We start from the raw sequence: 16,797 nt of genomic DNA, 5'->3' as shown, positions 1-16,797 counted from the left end.
AATTCCATGCATTACACCCAGCCAGATGAATATTTGTGTTTATAAAGTTTAATGATTCCCCACACCAAAACTAACTTCCCTGTGTGAGCACCAACTCTTAATACCTAACAAACACTTCTACTTGAGGTGCACAATATTTAGTGTGAAATTCTGCAAAGATTACAAAAGTGTTCATGCAAAAAGCCTTCCATGAATGTGTTTATGTTGGCCTCTCTCACTCTGTCCTTATCAAAAGCTGCCTGTTTCTCCCTCTTTGAAGGCTTGATAACTTCTACTGTACTGGAATGCAGAGCGAGTGAAAGAGAACAGTTGTAGGAGGCAGAGTTAGAAGAAAATGTCTATTTTGTGCTGATCTAATATCGCTTTCTGATCCTTTAGCAAAGATTTGAATGGGGTGATGCTGATCCTTGACCATAGCAAAATGGAGTGGGAGGCCAAGCATTCTTACAAAACAAAAGCAATGGAGGGTCAAGAAGCACACAATAGCAATTGCTTTGTTCCGTCTGAAAGACGGGTTGTGTCGGGGGCGGCGAAATCTGAGCCGAACAGTTGAGAACAGTTACACTGGGCCAGGAGGACAGAGAGGCAGCAGTGCCTAGGAATGCAGCAAAGTTGCACTTTGAAATCTAGAGACAGCACTGGGGGACGTGTAAAGGCCTACAAAATGAAATATTATTCAACCGAACTCTGCAGGATTAAGGCTCTACAATCCATACAAAATGTAAAAGTGACTTACAAAAAACTAGCATGTATAATAGTTTGACTACTATTATATCAAAACACCACCGAACCTGATTATCTGCAACAGTGATTGGTCAAGATGCTAACAGTTCACGTCGCAAAACTCTAATTGGTCAGAGCAGAACTTTGGTTTGCACTGTGAAGACTAATGGGTTGCAAACAATATGAGTTTGTTTATTTTAATTCAATATGCTATATCATTTAAGGCCATTTTGAAAGGACCCACCGCGACCCTGAACTGGATAAGTGGTTACAGATAATGAATGAATGAACGAATTAATTAATTAATTAATTATTTTTTCCATTTATTGTTCATTACGTTTTAGGGAAAAAAAGGATATAAATATTATTTCTCCACAAGGCAAATTATGAGAAGCCTAAGATTCGAGAGAGACTTTGTACCTAATGAGTTTCAGTGATGACAGTACTAAGTATCACCAAGGCTTGTATCATAAAAATAATATTAATAGTAATAATAATACATTTTTATTGCTATAGCACCTAACATACATAAATGCAGCTCAAAGTGGTTTACACAAATACTTTTAAAAATAAAAATTATAAAATATGAATGGGTTAACAGTGTAGTAGTGCAAAAACGTGATTTAGCGTGTGATTATTTTCTAGAAATTAAAGACCATGTGTTTTTTGGGGGGAGGAGGTTATACCACAGCACACAGGAGTGTGGTAGACATTGATTAGGCTTATTATATATCTCTAGATAGTTCACATTCTCTGTTGCACTGCGTTAAAATTTCCCAACTTTTAACTTATTAAGACACCATTGTTAAAGATGTAGGCTGTAGGTAATAAATACTACAGCTCTTACAGTTTGAAAACTGTAATCTTTCAAATTGCAATTAATCTTTCTGCTTGTTGGCTGTATCTAAATTGAGGATAGATACCAGTCTGGAGCTAGACATCTACCCTGGGTTTGGTGATATCAGTCCTAATCTGGGATCTGAGGTGATTTATCAATACAAGCTCTGGACCTTTTCACATAAAGTCTTTTCCATATGTGCTCATTAAGAATCTATGGAGCAATCTGCACCATGTGGTACAGTAATCTCAATTTTCCACCTGTCATTTCAGGCACATATCAAGCAGGTCAGTGTTATGCAAGTGTAATGGAATTTGTGAGGGTTCAAACATTTTTACAAGAATTTTTTTTTTGTTGCGTAACAGACGGCTGTTACTTCAGGGATAGATGAGATCAGCACAGGACAGGCCTGAACTCATCATGGCTATCTCACATTTCTGCAAGCACACAGGAATATAATATAAAATTAAGAGAATTCAATTCTTAACACAATTTATTAACATGACCATGAAGGGAGTAAATGTAAATCTGGGGTTCATCTGTGCATGTACAGCTTGTATAATCTCCACAGAACAGTAGCTAACAGCATGGGACACTTAGGAGCAGCTGCACATAAGCTAAAAGTACAGATCTGAGACAATGGACTTAAACACAAAAGGCTACAAAACAAGCACCTGAGAATCATTGGTCAGTTTAATAACTAACCACTCACAGGTGCACCATAGAGTAAATGAGGGGCAAGGAGCTGAATAAAACAAAAACACATCGACTGGGAGATAAAGCAAGAAAATATCATTACATAAGGTCACCATACCCAATAACAAGCATAGCCTAGAGGGCCTAACTGGGCTGTGGAACTGTGTTACACGGACCATCCAACTTCAGAACCAAACTTAACTAATGTTCTCATGGGTGAGTGCCACAGATACTAACAGCAATGTTCCAACATGTATTCTAAAACATTCCCAGGAGAACAGAGGCATTTACATCAGGAAAAGGGGGGCAAACGACCAGATTATAAACTGGATTCAAGGTTATAACAAATGACTCTACCTCTGATTTCACTACTAAAGTGTAAAATGAAAATCTAAAGTATACAATTATATTGGAAGTTATCATCAATTATTTAATTATTATTTTAATTCACTGTTTGAATTACCACAGAAACTCATTGTAATTCAAGTTGTTTAGTTTTATAGCACTTTTGGTAATGCATTTAGGCATCTCCCGAATGGAGGTGATATGTAACAGCAAAAATAAGTCAATATTACCCACCTATGGAGCAGTCACTAGCAATATCTACATCCCAGTTCATGGCTTTTAACGTTTGGAGTTCTCTCTATTGTCTAAAAATAATCCAGATGCCTCTGCCATGAGTAGGGAGAGAGAGAGAGAGAGAGAGAGAGAAAGAGAGAGAGAGAGAGAGAGAGAGAGAGAGAAGCATAACGGACAAAACCAATGGGTCTTTTTACTAATCTACACACTTTGGCTTCATAAAAACACATTAGACCAGTTTCAAGCACGCAAACAGACTGGAGATCTGTTTGGAGATCTGGAGATCTAGCAAGCGAGGAAACACCTTTTGAATTTCATGTAACACTTTACACTAATGTTCACTTAATTATAAAACGAATAATGATTCATTTCCCATTATTTACTCAATAGTTAACTCTTCATTACCTGTTACTAAGCATTAACTGATACTTAGTAATTGATTGATTTACTAGGCATTGGAAATTAAGTGAACTGGTAATTAATAGGTTAGTTTATATCTTAATTATTCATTAACTGTAAACTAACTGCTACTTAATCCATTGTTAATAAATTAGTAAACATGATGGTCATTCATGTAAATAAGTAACATAACTTACTATTACTTCTGCATTAATGCCACTAAATATTTTAATGAATCATTATTAGTAAATATTTAAAGTTTTATAAAGTTTATTATTAAATATATTAGTTTATTCCGTATCTTATACAGTAATCCTGTATATTATTAAATATTATTCTTATATTTAATAATTTCAAGCTTGCTTGGTGGTTAGCATGTTCGCCTCTCAGCGCTGGGGTCTTGGGTTCAAAGCTCGATCTGCGTGGAGTTTCCATTATGGAGAGAGATTAGTCTCAAAATACTTTACAAATGCGTAAATGTTAATCCACAAATTAAACACAAGTCACATGTGTTTCACTGTTCACAAATGAATACATCCCAATCTGTGTCTCACAGTCTGCAATTTGTACAAATACAGTTACATTCATACATTGGTTTTCATAGATATATCTCAATTTTATGCGAAAATAAATACATTTGTTTAAATTTACTACCTATTGCAAACGCACGTCACGAAAAACACGTGAGTGACTTGATTCACAAACGCAGATTCTACATTTTACAAATAAATTTTAAATTCGAGACTTCAACTTTACAAATATTTGCAATGTAAATTTAAACAAATGTGTTTAATTTCACATAAAATTGTGATATATCTATGAAAAACAAAAACATGTATTTATGAATGTGACTGTGTTTGTACAAATTGCAGTCTGTGAGACACAGATTGGGATGTATTAATTTGTGAATAGTGAAACACATATGTGACTTGTGTTTAATTTGTGGGTCAACATTTACGCATTTGTAAATTATTTTGAAACTAATCTCTCTCCAATAGAAAATGGAAGCCCTGACAATCGTGCAAGATCAGTGAGTCCACCAAAACTTCACAACAAAAATTAAAGTTCACACTTGCTTCAGAGCAGAAACTCACAGGAGTTTCTGTCAAAGCTGTAGTAGGAGGAACACAAAACAAAATATTTTTTTTATTTACATTTATTTTTTGAGGCTTGTTTGTAAATTTCTTGTTTTCTGGAAAAAACAACACAATTTTTTCTTCTTTTGAATTGTAGTTTAAAATGTGAGGGGGGAATGTTCATGGACAAACTTTGAATTTGGCTTGCCACATATCGCTAACATCATTACAAAGTTAGCTTATATGCTTAATAGCTATGAGGTTACATTTGTAGAACAATCAATCCAATGCTACCTTTAAAATACTACCAGCTTAATAAAAATGTCAACTCAAAAGTGATCATTTTATTTACTCTTCCATATTAAATAAATTACCCTTTTTAAATAAACCTCAAAACCATGAAAATACTGCCAAGATATTTTAAATGCCACATTTAAAAAATAATTTAGGCTTCCACTTTAAATAAAAAAACACTTCATATAATCTTTAAAACCTTTAAAGGGCTGGCAATATATTTTTAGACTACCACCTTAACATTCTGCATTAAAACATAATATTCTTAATTAAATGACCACCTTAAAAACTACACCACCTTAAAAATACAGCCATTTTATTTTTAAACTTTCACATAAATAAATTGCCACCTTTAAAAGACTGCAATTATACTTAGTCTGGTACCTTAAAACTAATTCCACTTTATATTCACAGGACCTATTATGTCCTATCCACCTTAAATTACCTGCTAAATGCACTGACTAAGGGCTGGATGGCCCCTGAGCTCTTCCATGTACTGACAGTACTGCAGGACTGAAGGAGAGGAAGGGAGCCATACGCATTCTCTCCCTGGTGGGAGGTGCTCACTGTCACATCATCATCTGAACATTCCATAACGCATTTCAATGGGGGGATTTTGTATGATAATTGTACGAAAATTTTGCAGTTTGGCTCAGTGCATTCCTATGGAAAAAAATTCCCATTTTGGAAGCTCATATTCTGAAATTCTGAAGTCGGATCGCTCCAAAAAACACAAACAAAGTGATTTTGGTCCTATAATCCTGTGAAATTTTGTGGTTGTAACTTGAAAACCCTAAGAGTAGCAGCATTAAAAACAAAAAAAATAATAATAAGATTTCGATAAACAGTAATTTGGCTTGACAAGGCAAATTAATTAACTGAAACATAGTTTGCATCCCAATTCCAATGACAAAGTGATTATTCTGGAGCTCTGAAAAATGGATAAATCTTCCACAGCTTGCTAAAGAACTAAACTTCAGACAACAAACTTGTCTTGACTGATCAACAAAATGGGGAACTGTTCCATTTGATATCAAAAACCTTTCTTTATTTACAGTGCAATTACAAGTAAAACAGATTCTATATCATAGAGCAGTATCACCAGGAGGTAAACAGCTAAGTATCACAACATACAGTAGAGCTGGGTTTACACAAAACAGTAACAACACAAGTTTTAAGCTAAGAAAAAGTAAAAACTAAAAACTATATAAAAAGTATAATAAGCACTATAAATAACACATCAGAGGCAGACACTGTTGGCTTCATGCTAAAAATATCTGACCTCTTTTCCCGCATCCTGGTTTTGAGAATAATTTAAAAAGCACTGATTTCTGAATCTGTCATTATATATATATATAAATAAGAGAGAGAGAGAGAGAGAGAGAGAGAGAGAGAGAGAGAGAGAGAGAGAGAGAGAGAGAAAGTGGGTGTGTAGTGTTCCCAGAGAGAACAATTGTTCCTTTACTTTCCACATGAACTTATTTAGGTCAAAAACACCTTCTGTGCTAAACAGGACACTAGAGAAGAATAAAAAGACAGGGGGAAAATCCTCTTTATAATAAGCTGTCATCTATTTATTGAGAATCATTGTGGTCCAAATAGTATGATTTATGTAATTATCACGCAGCAGTCTTAAATTAGCTTGATTATTATCTTTTACATGAAACATTCTATTAATATCATTATCACACAAAATGGCTTTCCACAAATAAGGGCTGCAATCACAAAACGGCTTAAATTAACTCATGCAGCCCTGCAGTGGTGCTATTACATGGACAGAATGTAGTTTTCAAAGCGGGAAATTTTAAACAATTATCTAGTCCTTCATCAGTGAACACAGGACGCTTTTGGCTAGACTGACTATTCTCAGTCCACCAGTGACACTGAGGGCTTTAAAAGCTTCAGCAGCACTGCATTGTCTGATCCACTTGTACCAGCACAACACACAATAACACACCACCACTACGTCAGTGTCACTGCAGCAATGCAGTCACTGCAAAATGATCCTCCACCCAAATTATACCTGCTGTGGTGGGCCGGACCATTGAAAAACAGGGTGAGAGAGTGAAAATAAAGTATACAGGACAACATATGGACTGGTCTGTAATTGTAGAACTACAAAGTGCTCCTGTATGATCAGGGACTCAGAGAATGTGCAGCGAGTGTGGACGAGGTCGTAATATTAAGGTTGATCTGTGCATGTACATTTATTTAGGTTTTGACTATAGAAAATTATAAAGTTTGTAAATATAACTGGTAAAATCTGAGAACAGCATCAATAAAAAGGTTCTAAGTTATTATTAAGCACTTAAAAGTGATGTTCATAATTGTAATAATAAAAAAAACTTTTTATAAAATTCAGGAGATGTTTCCTCACCATTTGCTAGATCTCCAGTCTGTCTGCATTCTGGAAACTAGTCTGATTTAAAAACAAACAAACGAACAGACGGACGGACGGACGCCTGTCTGTCTGTCTCTCTATGGCAGAAGCATCTGGAGTACTTTTAGACAACGGAGAGAAAGTATTGACTTAGTTTTACAATTTCGGATTACTTAAATTTCAGCCACATACAAACAACACTCTTTTTTCCCTCTCAAACAAATTGTTCCACATTAAAAGATGCTTAGCTTCTGAATGAAAACAACGAGACAGCTGTGTTTAACCACAATCATAGATATTCCCTTTAATGCTTTGAAGAATTTCCTTAAAAATTTGCATTAAATGGGCTACCATATTTGGTATATACATCTATTTCTCATATAGATTTACTGCTTTAAATTTACCTTCACGGTGTAAATAGAGTTACTACTTTAGGCACAATAAATTCTCCATGTTATTCACACTTATTTAAAACATTTTCATAGGATTAAATGCTTATTTGTTGCTCAGCCTTGTCCATAACATTACAACTAACATTCAGCAGTAGACTAACATCAGGCAGCAGTTAAGCTCAGCCAGGTAACACAATTACATGTGCAATCTAGAAAAGTCCAGATTAGTTTTCTAAAAGCGTTGCTGCACATCAAGCAGTGAGTCTGTGACTATTAGTGCTGTCTCCTTTGTAGCTATTACACTGCTAAGTCTATGGACAACAGAGAGGATTAGGGGTCAGAGGAAGCAGAAGTCTGCAGAGGATTCTACAGGTCAGTCTCCAGAGCTGCAGAGGTCATGTAACACAGGAAGTGACTGGTGGATTGAATTTGACATCCCACCCTCAGAAATAACTGTACTGCTGATGTTAAAGGAGAAATATGCACAGCAAATAGTTGGAAAAACATGACAAAGTCATTACAGGCAAGTCTGTCCACTCAAGGGCCAAATTAGTAATGTTGAGTAGTTATTGGCAGTCATAAAGGGAAGGGACATATAAAAACTTCTTCACCATTTGCTACTTCTCTGTTTGGTTGGCACGCTGGAAAAAATCCGGTGTTTGTACACTACCTAGGCTCTGTAAATGGGGAAAAAAAACAAAGGGTCTCGGTCCAAAATGGTGCAGTACATCGCTGGCTGAACCACAACCATGAAAAGGCATCTGGAGGTGTTTGGATTGTGGCACTACTTCTGAACGTTCAAAAACATAAAGGGTTAAGAATGTTGCTCCATTTCTGCTTGTTTTTTTCTACTGTGACAGATTACTTAAGGTGGAAATGTCTCCAAATCCCAGAGACCGCAAATTGCATGAAAGTAAACACAGCACGAAACTGCTACAAAACTAAACAGCGTGTGTTACAAACGAGTTTCTGTGGTAACTTGAAACACTGAATAAAAGTTTACAGAAAATTTCAACCTCAGCCATGTCCAAGCTACTGTCTGTTTCTTACTCATACCATTCCACCTTAAAAGATGCAGAGTCGTTGGCATTGCCTTCAAAATAAGTTGTATAATTTTATAAATATGGCTTGCTTAAATATCACAACAAATTAAGACTATTGATTTCCAGTGGTCACTGGTCTGGTCAAGGTCAAGCCTGTTTTGTGTCTCAGCTGACCGTCTCGACTCAGTGCTGTGTACATCTCTGAGATGAATACTCAATACTGACCTAGTATTTACAAAACTACGTCAGTAAATATGGTTAAAAACATTTCACCTACACATTTTATTGCTGTCGGACTCTTGCCCCACATTTGGAATGTGAAAGCACTTTTACCACTGCTGACTGTATCGCTCCCCGAGGACCCAAGGCCTAGTTTAAGAGTAATTTTGAGATGCATTCTGCCCCAAAACATAACCTGTCATGTTTATTCTAGCATCCTCACAGTGCCAGGACTTAAATATTTCATACAGCTCTATTCAAAAATGCTGAGTCACCCTGCATGACATTGACAAGGCAAAATGTAGCAGCTGGTAAAAAGACAAGCATTAAAAGCACCTCTCAATTCTGAACTAGTGTGACCTCTGAGACCTGACCACATTAAAAGTCTGTGTGCATCTCAAAATAATGGCTTGCTGAGAGTGCGCAGGGTAGTGATCAACCCATTGGAGACAAAGTCTCCTTGATTACCCGTTACAATACAGCAGCAATGCAGACAACAGCCTCTTAAGTGCCGGCTGAGGTGAAGGCTCCACCAAACACAGCTCAGATGGGTTTCTTAATCATCTGTTACCAAGGCTTGGTGCGTACTCGCGAAAGGACACTGGCTCTCCCTTTTCCACACACTAACATACGCAGCCACAGACACACATTCAGCAGAATTCTTACCTTTGATTTAGCCGCCTTTCATCATCACTGCCAAAGTCCTGAAAAAAAGAACCAGAAAGAAAGAAGTTAAAAGGGCTGCCAGATCATCCACTACATAAAAACCCCAGACAGAGGTCTGAAATAGTAGGCTGTCACACAAGCCACCGTTCTGCACGTTAAAGAAACATTCAGGCATTAAAAACACCTTACAAAACAGATCACATCACACTAGGGCTGGACGATACGGCCAAAATTTATATCACAATATATTTTTACATTTTTGTCAAAATGATATAATTCTGATATCGATATAAACAACATAAAAGACACAGAAAAACTGCCAACACCAAACAAGAAACATGAAATCCCCATGAAACATAAACCTATTGACTTTATTAATACTAATATTTTTAAACTAACTTTAAAGGTGAGGTCAATAAACTGACGAAAGTGCCCTATAATGAACAAGTCAGTGACTGATGTATATAGCTGTAAATAATGTATACTGAAATACTGAAAATGTGATTAAAAACCATATCAGTGTTATTGAAACATTTTATATTGCAATACTAATCAACCATAACAGTTTGAACACCTCCTTGTTTCCACTCACTGTCCATCCTCTCAGCTCCACTGACCATACAGGAGCACTTTGTAGTTCTACAAATACAAACTAGAGCCCAGCTGCTGCTTTGCATATTTTGTTTGCCCCTTTCACCCTTCAATGGTCAGGAGATCATTCTCAGCGCTGCAGTGACACTGACGTGGTGGTGGTGTGTTAGTGTGTGTTGTGCTGGTGTAGAGTGGATCAGACACAGCAGTGCTGCTGGTGTTTTTAAAGCCCTCAGTGTCACTGCTGGACTGAAAATAATCCGCCAACCTAAAGTATCCAGCCAACAGCTGTGTCCTGTGGATGGCATCCTCTGTCCACCCATGAAGGACTAGAGGACGACAAACACAAACTGTGCAGCAACAGATGAGATTCTGTCTCTGAATTTACATCTACGAGGTGGACCAATGACGAAGGTGTGTCTAACAGAGAGGAGTGCGAGTGGACACAGTGGTTCACAGAGCAGCAAATGGACTATAGTCTGTAATTATAAAACTACAAGGCGCTCCTGTATAGGAGGATCAATGGGAGGTGGGAGGTGGTCATAATGTTATGGGTGGTCAGTTTTTTTATATTGATATTGAATTATTGCCTAGCCCTACATCAGATAAGATCCTGAAGAATCCCCAATGGCCCCCTTAGACCTACATATATTAATATCAAGAGGTGAAAGGTTTTGGTGAAATTTTACATTGCTTTCCCATTATTCTGGCTGGCTTTTCAGACATATATGTTCTATATCTTAAGATGCTGAAAAACCTGTTGTACAAATTTGGTTTCATCACAACAATAACCACTTGAAAAATAGTTCCTCACTGTATGTAGGATGAGAGACTCTGGTGATTAGGTTACTGTCAGACGCAGAGAACAATAGGAAAGGCAGGTGAGCCAACTAAGGGCAAAGGCCTGAAGGGAAGTGTCTCAGCTTAAACCGAAACTGGCCCTGGGAAACTCTTCCACAATGCAAAGTTCTCTGTCTCAAAACTGAAGTTATGTTCCTGTACATATAACATCAAGGGGAATACCATAGATATTTTAACATTTCTGTGGAGTTTAATTACGGAAATGTAAACAGAGTCGATTAGAGCAGTTATGTTTAAAATGTTGCGATGTAGAGTAGGTTTTGGTCGAAGTCTGGATGTGTACAACACAAATATAGCCATTTCATTCAAAATGACAGTTTTGGATATGATTTTCCTCAGCCTAAGTTTGAAAATGTTTAGCCAAGTCATAGCTGAAAAGAGGTATAGGAAGCATCTTAGGGCATAAATCTTTATCATAAATCTCTAACAGATCACAAATTTAGTGTCAGAAAGTTTTAGCTCCAGTGCCAATCTAAAAAGCAAAGATACCTCTCTTGATCAACCAGAAATGGGACACAGTATAATTAAGTAGATGTGCCTATAAATATATTGAGACACTGTATGATGCATGTGGCGGAGGATATAAAGAAATAACCAAACTGATCGGCCGGAAATTGAGCCTGTGCCAATTTTGCTTGACAAATAATTACAGTAAAGCCAGAGGTGCCACAACGCCATCCCACACTTGCAAGTGTCTATGCATCCTAAATACTGTCGTCTTGCTTTCTTTTTCCACCTTCTATTCATCACAATTCTCTGCTCCTCATGTGCCTATCACTCCCTCTCTCTCTGCTAGTGCAAAGAGGTGACATCATTGCAGCTGTGTGTTCCTCGGCTGGACTGGCGAGACTGTGCTGTGAATTTAAATGTGTGAGTGTGTGCAGCCATAAGGCGCTGGAGCAGCCCCACCCTCACTAGGGACAGTCCATTTCATTCTACAGGGGGGGGGAGGAACCCCAACCCATCCCCAAAAACTATGACCATCCCATAGCGCATTCCAAGGATGTGGAAAGATTCACTGGCCCCGTTTGGGAACTAACGACAATGATGTCATACGGACCGCAATGGAACCTTCCATTAAGCCCAAATAAAACATTTAGTTCCTCTAAGCAAAACTGACAATTACCTCAACAAGGACCTTGCAGTGTCACCCACTAGAATGAACATCCAAAGCTACCGAGCACAAATCTGGCTCTTGCTGTTACACATTAACATGACTTTGCGAGGAGAGGGCTAGAAATAAGCAGTTTTCACCCATGACGTAAGCATGGGTCATATGCAATATTCATATGTTATGCAATAACCAGAGACCACATACTAATCTGTGAAGGTCCTCTGACCATACTGCAGGGGTTGATTTAATAAAACTGTGCCTATCAGGGACCTAATCCGCTTTGTTTACATCGCGGTTGGCTCTAAGCTTGTGAACCTAGCGCCCTCTGCTGGACAAAGCCACAGGTTACTGCACATCGTCTGACAAAATAAACATGATGTCAGGGTTAAACTGAATGGCCAGACTGGAAAAACCACAACGGATTGTACACCTGATTTAAAACATTTTATACAGAATAAACCCAACTAGTCAGCAGTGTCTGGAGCTGCTGTTGTTGATATGCATCTCTAAAACTGCTCTAATGATGCTGGTGTGTTGCTACACTGCGGTAACCTGAGAACTCCTGTGCTTGGGCAAAAGCCCAGCAGTACCAGGGCACGATGCCCAAGCTTTAATCACTGCAAAATGGAAGCCCGGTGGTCCTCAGGGCTTTCACATCTCTTGCACAACACAACACCCTGGAGCAAACAGAACCAGGGTAAGCACATCCATGGTGGACTTGAGTACCAAACTAACCACCGCATTCACAGGAATAAGGACAACAATGGTTGATTTTGTGAATCCTTACAGGATAAAAACAACCGAAACAGGGAAACAAACATGGATGAATGGTTTTAGTGTATTTGAGTTCCACATGAGGTTAATGGCACAGGCAAATGCCAGGTGTGTGCGTATATGCAAAGTTGTATAGGCAAATGACAAGTGTGTTTTGTGTGTGTGTGTGTGTGTTACCGCACTCTTTTCTTTTTCTATTCAGATTGAAAGCACATGACCAAAACCTAGTCTCTGCTTTGACAAACATCTTTTCAAAACGTCCTGACTACAACCATGGCTAAACCACAGGACTTAGGATGTATAATTCAAAATATAAGAATAGGCTACATGTACACAAACCTACATGACTAAGCTTTGTGCTGACACTTGGGCAATTTACAACATATTTAGCTACATTTACATTAGGACTCTAAGCCTAGATATGACGCATGTTGACAAAAAGTGGTTTAAATTTTTAGGTAACTTAAAATTTAGTCATTTAAAATTGTTCTTCTTGGGTTCCTGAGTTTTATATAGAACACTTTGGATCTTTGCAGTGTTCAGTGTTTCCTAAATGACAGAAAACTTGATATATTTGCCTCAACATAACGTTTTTCCTTCTTTATTTTTGTATTATACAGAATCTTTTTTTGCTAAGAGAGTATAGAGAACAATACTTCTTCACCATTCAACACAAAAGCTGAAAGCTGTGATTTTTTTTGGGCCAAACGAGACCAAGCCTTTCTAAAACTGAATTCTGAGGAAAACTGACAGGTAGCTTAGCTTAGCTTACCCGCTACCTCCATTACATGAGCAACATTATAACCATAAACAGCAAATAAGCACGCAGCGAAATGTTAAAAGATGTCATTAATGGCGAGTTATTAAAATAATTTAGTCAGACTAGGACAGGATTAATATCAGAAGCGCCTTCTTGATAGCTATGAAGTACAAATGCCAATAAACCATTTGTAGATTTAAGGATGCCATGACATAAATGCTAACAAGAATAAAATGAAATAAAAGGACATTATCGTTAGTCATTAGAACTTGTTTGAGTTTACAATAAATGTGTAACTATTTATTAAATACATTTTTTTAAACGCCAATGAGCAAGTCATTGATATACTGGAGGGATGGAAATGACAATTAATAAAACAGTTTTACATTAGAAATAACGACTGGATTTACAATATTGCTAATAGGCGAATGGGCCGTTCAGTTGGCTAAAAACATCTTAAAGTGACAGTAAATTAGCCGTATTTGTAATTTTAAAATTTATTACGCAGAGGCCGAATGAAGTGAGTCGTGTGGGAAAAGGCGGTTTTCCTGCTAGCTGCTGTTGGCAGAGCACCAAGCGTTTGTCAACATAAGCGAGCTCTAGCTGAGGGAGCTAAACGTTCAGTGAAAACGCTCAGTTCGCTTTAATGTTATGACGCTTGTAACCTAAACGCTGGCAATAAACTAGTGGGTTAATAATTATGAAGCTATTTTAGCTAGCGAGTCGGGCCTGCCCCCTCCTCCTCCTCCTCCTCCCCGGTGTGTCGTTAGAAGCGGCCGTGGTCCGGAGGCGCTCTCGGCGGCGTTACCGTTGTGTCCGCCGCGGCGGCGGTGCTGGTGCTGGCGGTGGACGCGGCGCTGGGGGTGGGAGACCGCTGCAGCGTTACCAGAGCCATGGCTGAGGAAAGCACCCCTCGCCCCCTGCCCGGATAACGCCCGCCTTCCGCTCACAAAGCCGTTATTTTCTGGAAGACAATATCCCGTACAAAGCGCAGTCCCACGGTCAAGTCACCGACTCCACCGCCGTTAAACCTCCATCGTCCTCCCGTAGCGGCTAGCGTCTCCACCGCCCGTCCACTGGGATCTGGGGGATTCTTAAGTATTCTTTTGCCAGATTAAACCCTTTCTGATAAGTGAAGGCCAAATACAGTCTCCTTGTCAGTCCGCAGGCTTCTCTTGTGTATATGAAGCAGCCGTCTCTGTGTACGGTCTGCTGAGGGATGCTGCTGAAGGCGGTTAATCTGAATCTGAATCCACACACAGACAGAGTTAACGCTGCTGGAGTCTGTGTGGAGAACCTCAGTCTGGGGAAGGACAGAGATGACTCTGTTCTTCTCATACTCACACTAACTACTCTGTCGAATATGGAATAAAACAGCTTTGGCCGCGTTTTTTCAATGAAAACTAATTCTGTCTATGAAATATAACAAACCAGTCCTTGACAATGCATAATTATCTATCTATCAATCATTCTATCTGTCTGTCTATCTATGTTTAAACCCTGTATCCAGAATATGTCAGACATTATTTTAAAGGCAATAAAAACTAAAATCTGTGGTTTGTTAATTCTCTTGAAAATGTAGATGAATTTACATTGTTTTTCTCTGAAATTGATTGGTTAACCATTTTAAACAAATAAATTTGATGTCTGCAACAAACTCCAACTGTTGGGACAGAAAAATAATTTTAATTATTGTTTAATCATTTAGAAAATGAGGATACAATTTTTTTAGTATGTTAAAGTGTTTTTTGTGCATTATTTCTTGATACAAGACCATGGTTGCTGTCCTTAAATAATACAGCACAGGAGACTGGTCTGGACTACAGGCAGGTCTGACATGCACATACACTGTGCCTGTGATGCCATTTTGCTGTAGGACATGCAGAATGAGGCATGGCATTGTCCTGCTGAAATAACCATGGAGTTCCCAGGAAAAGACATCATGCTATTGGTAGTGTATGTCTCTCTAAAAACCCACTGTTTGCCTCCACGTCAATGAAAACGTCTCACGAGTGCACCCCCAATATCATGACCATATCTGTATGGTCCTTTCTTCATTAGCATGGAAATACACAACATTAAATGTTTGCGAAAACAAGCTGAAACATGGCTCTTCCAACCACAGCGTGTTTGTCTTTTGTTATATGAGAATTGGCGTGTGGCTTTCGCCTTGCATAATCGAATTTCATTGCTTTTTTCATTTTTATTTGAGGTACTCCCAATCCCATGTGGCTGAGTGTATCACTGTTTCTTGACAGTTTCTTATGCAGAGCCATCTGGGGGATTGAAGTCACACACCAGTCATATTTTGCCAATATTTAACTGTATATATGTACTCCAGTAAACAAATTCTTATATAACTTCCAATGCTTGCTCACCTGAAAAAGACCTGCATCCAACTAGACGAGAAGCCATATGGTGATAGAAACAATGGCAAATTTTAATACTGGACTTATTATTTTTATTTTGGCCAGTGAAGATGCCAAGAAGAGTGTGACAAAAATGATTACAAAGACTGAAAATTTGTTACAATTATTATTGTCTCCCCTGGCAAAGATAAGTAAAAAAAGGTTATAGGAATTAATATTTCGGTAAATTGGCTTAATCTCACACTGAAACATGAGAAAAATATAAATGAAATCAATTTATTTAAACGAAACATTTCTAATCAAGACTAGGTTAAAACAACATTACATAAACATACACCAATCAATCATAACATTATGACCACCTGCTTGTTTTCATTCTCTCAGCTTCACTGACCACAGGGGCACTCTGTTGTTCTACAATTACAGACTACTGTAGTTTACTTGTTGCTCTACATATGTTTTTTGCCCAGATTCACCCTGATTGTCAATGGTAAATGGTATATGCCAAAATTATTATTATTCAGTATTTTGTACAGCTTCCTTCTACTTATAAATCACAACAGGGAAAATGAGACAATTTAACAGAATCTCTCCAGATCATCCAGGGTTCTGGGTAATTTCTGGTGCACTCTCCTTTTAGCCCGCCCCACAGGTTTTCTCATTGTAAACATGAGCATGGTAGATACATGTATTTGTGTTTAATATACTATCCATGTGCTAATCTGGACATCACAGATCGTCCACCATACTCAACAGTGGGCATCTTTTCAGTGTAGTCATACATTGTATACCCCAAACCTACCTTCTTGCTAATGAATCTCAATTTTTGTTTCATCTGATAAGAAAACAGTATCGTTTAGCAAACTCCAACGTAGACAACAGGAAAACACTTTATTTTTTTTCCAGAATGTCTTCCAAATCATCTACTGGGATGAAGGTGATATTTGATGGTAGTTTTGGAGAAATTGTATCCCCAAGACTTTACTTTTTCCTGTATCCCTCCAGCAGCCATTCTTTCATTTT

At 38.0% G+C, this 16,797-nt stretch overlaps 1 protein-coding gene across 1 annotated transcript in view; it reads right to left on the bottom strand.

The window, feature by feature from the left end:
- The window catches only part of LOC136676417 (protein phosphatase Slingshot homolog 1-like), a 72,783-nt gene extending 58,050 nt beyond the window's left edge, over nt 1-14,733 (bottom strand). Inside the window, exons 1-2 of the mRNA XM_066653419.1 lie at nt 14,214-14,733; nt 9,306-9,343 (exon numbers count right to left, since the gene is read on the bottom strand). Coding sequence (XP_066509516.1) covers nt 9,306-9,343; nt 14,214-14,300 — 125 coding nt within the window. The 5' untranslated portion in view covers nt 14,301-14,733. The remainder of the gene's footprint in view (nt 1-9,305; nt 9,344-14,213) is intronic.
- Between the last annotated feature and the right edge of the window lie 2,064 nt (nt 14,734-16,797).

The sequence above is a fragment of the Hoplias malabaricus genome, chromosome X2 (assembly GCF_029633855.1).
Source record: "Hoplias malabaricus isolate fHopMal1 chromosome X2, fHopMal1.hap1, whole genome shotgun sequence".
Taxonomy (NCBI): Eukaryota; Metazoa; Chordata; class Actinopteri; order Characiformes; family Erythrinidae; genus Hoplias; species Hoplias malabaricus.
Note: the sequence above shows the minus strand (reverse complement) of the source record. Positions and strands in the feature narration are given on the sequence as shown.